General features: G+C 47.2%; 1 protein-coding gene across 3 annotated transcripts in view; it reads right to left on the bottom strand.

Moving 5' to 3' along the window:
* The window catches only part of Maf (MAF bZIP transcription factor), a 246,257-nt gene extending 239,143 nt beyond the window's left edge, over nucleotides 1-7,114 (bottom strand). For 2 of the 3 annotated variants that reach the window (XM_090357251.1, XM_090357250.1), the window contains exon 1: nucleotides 5,754-7,114. In XM_090357251.1, the coding sequence (XP_090213377.1) occupies nucleotides 5,754-6,901 (1,148 nt within the window). In that variant the 5' untranslated portion in view covers nucleotides 6,902-7,114. Of the gene's footprint in view, nucleotides 1-5,103 lie in introns of those variants that run through there. The other variant, XM_090357252.1, reaches the window with a different exon arrangement.
* Between the last annotated feature and the right edge of the window lie 824 nt (nucleotides 7,115-7,938).

The raw sequence follows: 7,938 nt of genomic DNA, 5'->3' as shown, positions 1-7,938 counted from the left end.
ACCTCAGAATGTGTCATAAGCAACTTTGGTGCTAGAGAGGTGGAAAAGCTTGGCCTTCGGCCACCAGGACAGCTGTGAGTCTCCTGTTTATGGGAATGGCCACCGTTTGCCCTCTGCTCACACTTTTAGCTTTAAAGTTGGTGGTTTGGCAAGGGGAGGTCGTACTTAAGAATCCAGAGTTCGTGTTACCAAATGACTGGGGTAAAGGTAGAAGATCAGGGTATGAGCACTGTGCATTCAGCAATAAATAGAATATTCTATTTCCCATCAGGCCACTGGTACGAAAAGGGGGCCCTGGTAGTCGGCATATGGAGACAGTGTGTAAGTGATATCAAAAGAGCCAACTTATCTTCTGGGCAGAGTTGAGACCTGTCTGATGTGAATATATTAATGTGTCAGACACATTCTATATATAATAATATATTGTATATTACACATTGTTTTGGAAAAAACAAAGCATGGAAAAGGCCTAAGAAATTAAAAGGAGGCCATTTATTTTTGAGCCTCAGTGACTACAGAGAAGGGGAGAGGGTGTATATTTAGCTAACTTTATGTTTTGTACCATACATTGTTTTCATTTACTGTTCTATCCGATAAGTGACATGTTTGACATCATAGAAATAGCACTGTCTAAAAAACCAGGATGTCCCACTCTGCTAAAGCTCACACTGCTGGCATCTGTCTGGGAGAAGGACTAGATTTTTGTTTAGTAAAATTCTCAGCCAAAAAACAAACAATGGAGCATGAAAATTTATTGTTTCGAATGTGCATGTCTATAAATACATGCTTTAAAAATGCTAGCTCTTAGCTTTTAGGGAACTTTTATCTCTTTAATATGTATCTATAACATATATATATATATATAATATGTAAGTGATTCTTAAAAGCAGTATTCCAGACTGAAAACTAACACCTGTTTGCTTATGAGCATCATACATACAAAAGCATGCAAACACTTTTCTATGAATCCATACAGAAAGAGGCTCAGTTCCTCACTAATTAGAAGGGAGGATATTCATTTAATATGCTCCTCTGACACAATAATTTTTCTGTAAAAGATCAAGACTCCATGGAACTCTAGTTGTTCTCTTAGACTGCAAATAATAATTAGTACTAATTCATACTATTTTTTAATGTACACTCACATATAAATTCTAGGGAACATATTTGTAAGTAGAAATAAATGGCTGCGACTTCGAAAATGTGGTGTTTGCAGGGGTGGCTCCAGCTTGCGAGTGGGCTCAGTTCTGTAATTGGAATGAAAGGAATTTTAACACTACTTCCACAAAGACTCAGAGCACCCTGATGCAGGAATGGGGGGTGTAAAGGTTAGATTTCCTCATATGATTTGTCCCTTAAAGTTAGGAATGATGGGTGCCTGTATAGTATTTAGTTCTTACAGAAACAAACACAATAAAAAAAAGTATGTGTTTGCCACAATCTTCCCAAGTTTTTAGTAATTAGTACCAAAACATTCATTTCACTCACTATAAGTGAACTTTTCCTTAAAGCCAGTATAACCCAGGCTATATTTTTTAAAATATCAGGCTTCTCTGCTTTATTCTGTAATATCTAGGAATCCAAACTGGTATATTCTAATAAACCATCTTGGGGATTTTTTTCTAATAGGGTGCTCAATTGTTGTGTCACTGTCTTTCCCCCCCCCAATTCAACTTCCAGTCTTCGAGGATAGCTGCAATAACTGTATCTTCATTGTCACTGGGTTTGGGTTTTAAGAATGTTTCCCTAAAATCATAGTGAGATGCTGAGCTTTCTGTAAAAATGACAGGCCTAGTTCTATATCTTCAAAGGTCAGAGCTCCCCCCCCACCCCTCTTTCTTGGTTGTGTTCAGAGAATTAAAAAAAAAAAAATCTTTGGAGCCCAGGACAGCTAACTCCAGCACATAAGGGTAGGTTTGCTAGTGAGATATTTTTTTGTGTATTAAGTAAGTGGAACTGCATGTGGATTCAGAAGCTCATCTATAGGGGCACACATATAAAGGGTAAATGCTGTGTCTACATGTACAGCGAAAGGGGACAGGAATATGCCAGAGATAAACTGCCCATAACTCATCAGTGCCAAGCATAACCTGTTTTCTTCAAAATACAGCCTTCCTTCTTTCAGTTACATTATCTTTTTCTAAAAAAAATAAAAAATAAAATAAAACAAAAAGTCGTCACGTTAGGCTATGTGTTCAAAACAGTGCTGGCTTTGTCTACTGGCCCTATTACCCTCCAGGAGAAGCAGATGAAGTATGGTCAGTTTGTGCATTGGTAACATTAGTTGCTATGAATTTGTATCCATTTTAAGTAGGTCAATGCTTAGGAGTTGTGGTGAAGGTAGTTGAAACCTTTCCAAAATGATCTATAAGTTACCATCTATTCATAAAGCCAGTTTGGGGCTACAAACTATTAAATCAAAGCGCTGCCTTCATTCCCTGAAAACATTATTTTCTGTTTATATTTTGGACACTAGTGTGACCTGGATTCATAACCAGCAGAGAGGGAGAGAAAGTTCACTGAGTATTGTCAGTGAAAGCCTGATATGAGGGGAAAAAAAATAGGTTTTTGTTTTTCCTTCATAACACAAATGACGTGCAAAGTAAAAGGGGGAAAAAAGTAAAAAAGCAAAACAAAACAACTTTGATTTGCCCCAAAGTGTTTATGTGCAGTCTTATCAGGCCTTGCTAACAGGAATATCATGGCATGTAAAGGAAGAAAGAAAAATAATCAATTATAACCAAAAGGCAAAATTGGCTTATCATTAAGTACATCTGTGGCCCAAGCCATTTGGGGTGGGTCACGTTTGTGGGTTTCTCTTGTTCTATATAGGTCAGAGAACTTATGGATCATGATTAGAAAGTTCAGCTCAACTGTTTTATTCTGTTTTGTTTTATTTTGTTTCTCATTTTTCACAAAAGTCCGATGATTGGCCAACTCATTTGAAAACGGGGAAACTTTGTGGAAGAAAAAAAATAGTTGAGAGGTAATAATTTACATCTCTATTAAATATTACTAATTACAATATGGGGCCAGACTCCTCAGTGCAAAAAACAGCCTATAATTTCACCCTGAATTATTGCCTTCCTGCTCCTCCATTAATCATTCCTCTGGAGAAAAAGAGAATTCCATGCAGTTGTTGGTCCCAGTTAAACTGTACGCTAAGAAACTGAATACGGAATCAAAAAAATGCAGTTTATTATTGTAGATTATTCTTTTTTCTTGATATAACCAGAATTGAAAATGAAAGAAAAGCACATAGGAACATCACGCATAGTTAGTTAGTAACTCAAGATATAAAACAATTTTGCACAGCAAAATATGAAAAAAAGGAAAAAAATAACTGACAAGATTTTTTTATATTTATTGTGGTAAGATTTACTTTCATTTTTTTTTAAAGACAGGATGTCAGTCCCTGAAAATAACATTTACTGATTATTGCCTTTAAAACTGTGGATTTTTTTAAGTTACAGAAAATCCAGTTTTGCACCACAATACAACTGTAAAAAAAATCTGCATCATCTTAAAACTGTGCAGTAATGCCATTTTTTATAACTGCATAAATTTTATTAGCGTTCTAAACAGTTTTGCGATTTTTTTGTATATTATATGCTTGCAGGTTATGTCTTAGTGCAATTCAGTCCCAAATAGTTTAATTTTGAAAAAAAACATACATTTTTGAATGTAAAATACCCCTACAGATATAAACAGGGGTGTCTCCCCTTTTAATACTTTGGTTTTCAATACAGTCAGTGGTATAGCAAAGACTACACATACCCAACTTATATTAAAGTTGCAAGCACATGCTATATAAGCTACTTTTTTAAACAGTCCCCTTTGCAAACTCTACCCCCCCTTAACATCACAACAGTAAACAATTTAGTGCATCGATCTTTTAAAAAAATCTACAGCTACACAGACCTAACTCTTTCAAATGTATCTATAACATTCCTTTATCTGTAGCATACATTTTAACTGGGCTAACAGATTAGAAAAACTATAATTAAATTATGTACTAGAAACCCATAGCATTCCACATTTGACAATGACCAAAAGCCAAAAAAATATAATAATTAAAATAAACCAAAACAAAGAATGGGGCAGATTTCTTTCTCTCTCTTTTTTTTTCTTGAAAAAATAAATTTTAGACTGCTTTCAGCAATAGCACGATTTAAGTCCTCCCCACCAAAGTGGAGCAATATTCTTAATTAAAAGGAAAGCATTCCTAAAAGTTTGTGAAATTCATAACCCATTCTGGTATCTTTGACAAGCAATACCTTCAGTGCATTTTACCCAGGGAGACTGAAGGTTTGAGTAACTCATAAAAAACCAATTTGGGAGCAGATGCAAACTTTCCTAGGAAGAAGGCTCTGGGGTTGCATTTTGTTGTTGTTTTGTTTTGTTTTTGTTCAGAACTCAAAAAAAAAGTCATGAGGCAGTGAAATAAAAGTGTGCCATGCTCTAAGTCTTCCAATGTCCATTTCCAAGCCAAAAGGGAAAAAAAAGGAAAAAAATAATTATACCATACATGTCCAGCATGCAGGCTTTTTTTATTAATATAATGTCTCTTTTCCATAAAGTCTTTGAAACAGTTACAGTTCATTGTTGCTAAGACAAAGTAGCAAGCATAATAATATGTGAGATGACAATGAGTTTTTAATGGCAGACTAAACTCTTAGATTTGACCTCAGCGGGCCAAACTCCACAAATCACACCCAGAAGGTTGATGAAGGCTTGATTGTGGCAGGTTCACAAGGATTTTTTTTCCCCCTCTACTTTAGCATGACAATGCTAATTAAAAAAAAAAACCCTCATAGAACTCAGCCTGCTGCAAGTCTATAACTTTTCACATTTTTTTTTCTTTTGAAAGCTCAATCTCACATGAAGACCTCAGGAGAAGAAGAAGAGGAAGAAGAAGAAGAAGAGAAAAAAAAAAGAACAACTTTGCCTTTTCTTTCCTTTAGCTTGGAGGAAAGTGGGTGGAGAGGATGGAGGTGAAAAGCTGGGCCACACAGCAAGCTCCAAAAAGTAAAATTAAAGGGGGGAAAAATCCAAACAAAATAACACACACACACACACACACACACACACACACACAGAGAGAGGGGGAGAGAGAGAGAAAGAGAGAGAGAGAAAGAGAGGGGTGGAGGGAAAAGAAGGCGGAAGAAAAAATGCAAATAACACCGGGTTCAAAAGTGAGCAAGGCTTCCCAGGAAGAATTCTGCTGAGATCTTTGATCACTTGGCCAGTCCAGTGTGGGGAGGGAGGTGTGTGTGTGTGTGTGCGTGCGTGAAAAACACACACAAAACCAAAATGAAAAACACAAAACGCAAGCTGGCTAGGAAGTGGTGGCTACAATGTCAGACTGGCGAGATCCACACGAGCCGGACACCCTTCTCCCTCCCCAACTTTCACCAGCCGCCGCCACCGCCACCACCACCGGCAGGGGACGGGGTGTGTGTGTGTGCGCGCGCGTGTGTGCGCGCCTGGGAGCGCGCGCCTCTCTCTCTCTCTCTCTCTCTCTCTCTCTCTCTCTCTCTCTCTCTCTCTCTCTCTCTCTCTCTCTCTCTCTCTCTCTCTCTCTCTCTCCCCTTTCCTCTCTGGCGCGCGCACGCGTGCGCGCGGAGGGGCCGAGGGGGGGCGATCCCGGCCGTGGAGGGGGGGGGCGAGAGGGGGTGGCGAGCCCGCGCCGGGCCGCGCCGGGCCGGGCCCCCCTTGGTGGCGAGCCGGGTCGCGTGCGTGTCAAGACTCACATGAAAAACTCGGGAGAGGACGGGTTGTCGCTGCTGGAGCCGTTTTCTCGGAAGCCGCTGCTCACCAGCTTCTCGTATTTCTCCTTGTACGCGTCCCTCTCCCGCACCAGCCTGGAGATCTCCTGCTTGAGGTGGTCGACCTGCTGCAGCAGCTGGTTCTTCTCCGACTCCAGGACGTGTCTCTGCTGCACCCTCTTGAAGCGGCAGGACTGGGCATAGCCGCGGTTTTTCAGGGTCCGCCTCTTCTGCTTCAGCCGGATCACCTCCTCCTTGCTCACCCCGCGCAGCTGCCGGTTCAGCTCGCGCACCGACATGGTTACCAGCTGCTCGTCGGAGAAGCGGTCGTCGAAGTGCAGGCCGCCGGCGGCGGCGTGGTGCGGGTGCAGGGCGCCCCCCGCCCCCGCCGCGCCCCCGCCGCCTCCGCCGCCGCCTCCGCCGCCGCCGCCCCCGGCGCTGGCCGGAGCCCCGCCGCCGCCGCCGCCGCCCGCGCCGCTGCCCGCGCCGCCGCCCGCCGAGGCGGACGCGCTGCCCGCGGCGCCCGGCGCGCCGGCCGTCGGGTGGTGGTGGTGGTGGTGGCCGGCCGGGTGGTGGTGGTGGTGGTGGTAGTGCGGGCCCGCGCCGCTCTGCGCAGCGGCCGCGGCGATCACGGCGGACACCACGGCGGCGGCGGGGCCCATCTCCTCGCCGCTGCCGCCCAGCGAGGCGCCGCCGGCGCCGGCCCCGGCCGCCGCGGCCAGCTGCTGCGCCCCGCGCGCGTAGCCATCGAAGCCGCCCTGGAGCTGGTGGCTGTTACTGATGAGCGCCTCGACCGCGTCCTCGGGGCTGAAGCCCAGCGCCTCCGGGTTCAGCTGCTGCGGGTAGCCGGTCATCCAGTAGTAGTCTTCCAGGTGCGCCTTCTGCTCGCTGCCCGAGCCCGGGCTGGGCGCCGAGAAGCTGGGGGAAGGGGGCACCGAGCTGCAGGGCGTGCTCATGGGGGTGGACGACAGCGAGCCCCCGGCGATCAGACGGCCGCACTGGCTGATGATGCGGTCGGTCTCCACCGGCTCCTTCTTCACTTCAAACTTCATCAGATCGAAGTCATTAACATATTCCATGGCCAGGGGACTGGTGGGCAGGTCGGAGTTGCTCATGGCCAGTTCCGATGCCATCCTCCTGCCGCTGCCGCCGCCGCCGCCGCCGCCGCCGCTCCTCCAGAGGGGCTGCAGGAGAGGGGCCAGCGGGCTGGGCTGCGTGGCCAGCGGGTGAGCCAGCTTGCCGGGGCTGGGGCGCTTCTAGCTCGCGCGGCGATCGCTGGCCCGAAACCTCGGGGAGCGCGCACACCCCCCCGCCCTGCCCGCGCCCCCCGCGCCCGCCCTCCCTCCCCACCCCCCCCCGGCTCACGCCAATGTGCTGGCTCGCTCGCCCCGGCCCCTCCTCGCTCGCTTGCCTCCGTGCGCGCCGAGCCGGTGGTGGCGGCAGCGGCGGCGGCGGCTTCGGGCTCGGGGAAAGGTCCTCCGCGGGCTGCGGTGGCGAAGCCGGAGGAGCCCGGCCCGGTAACGCGGCGTCCCCCGCTCGCCGGCCGGGCTGCAGGCGGGGCGCGCGCGGCGGCGGCCACTCGGGGGGCTGGAGGCGCGGCGGGCGGCGGTCCGGGCGGCGCGGGGCTCGGCTCGGGGGAGTTAACACTTCATGCTGCGCTGCTCAGCCTCCTCTTCTGCCTGGCTCTTCAAAAAAAAAAAAAAAAATCCCTCTCGCTCTCTCGCTCGCTCGCTCTGCCTCTCCGTGCAAAGTACGGGACCGAGGCCGGCGGGAGGAAAGGGAGGAGGGGGGGACTTGAGTTCTTTCTTGCCTTTTTTTTGGTGTTTGTTGTTGGTTTTTTTTAAAAAGCAAAATAGCAAAGTCCCGGGAAAAGGCGAGGTGGAGAGCCGAGGGGATGGGGCGGGCGGGATGGGGTGGGGGGCCCCGAGCCGACGAGCAGCCCGAGCCGCAGCTCCGAGATGAAAAAAGATTTTAAAGCCTCTGATCCAGCAAGAAGAGTTTAAAGCAATTGCTGAGTTTTATAGCGCTCGTGACGTCAGGCCCAGATGGGAAATTGACTGGCACTCCCGGCCAATGGGAGCGCGCGAGCGCGGCCGCCATTAGCATAATAGTATAGAAACAAGGAAACTTTTCCGAGCTGTCAATCAGGGGCCAATCAGCTGACTGTCAG

The sequence above is a fragment of the Megascapheus bottae genome, chromosome 24 (genome assembly GCF_031878675.1).
Source record: "Megascapheus bottae isolate mThoBot1 chromosome 24, mThoBot2.hap1, whole genome shotgun sequence".
Taxonomy (NCBI): domain Eukaryota; kingdom Metazoa; phylum Chordata; class Mammalia; order Rodentia; family Geomyidae; genus Megascapheus; species Megascapheus bottae.
This window is presented reverse-complemented; position numbering and strand designations above follow the sequence as displayed.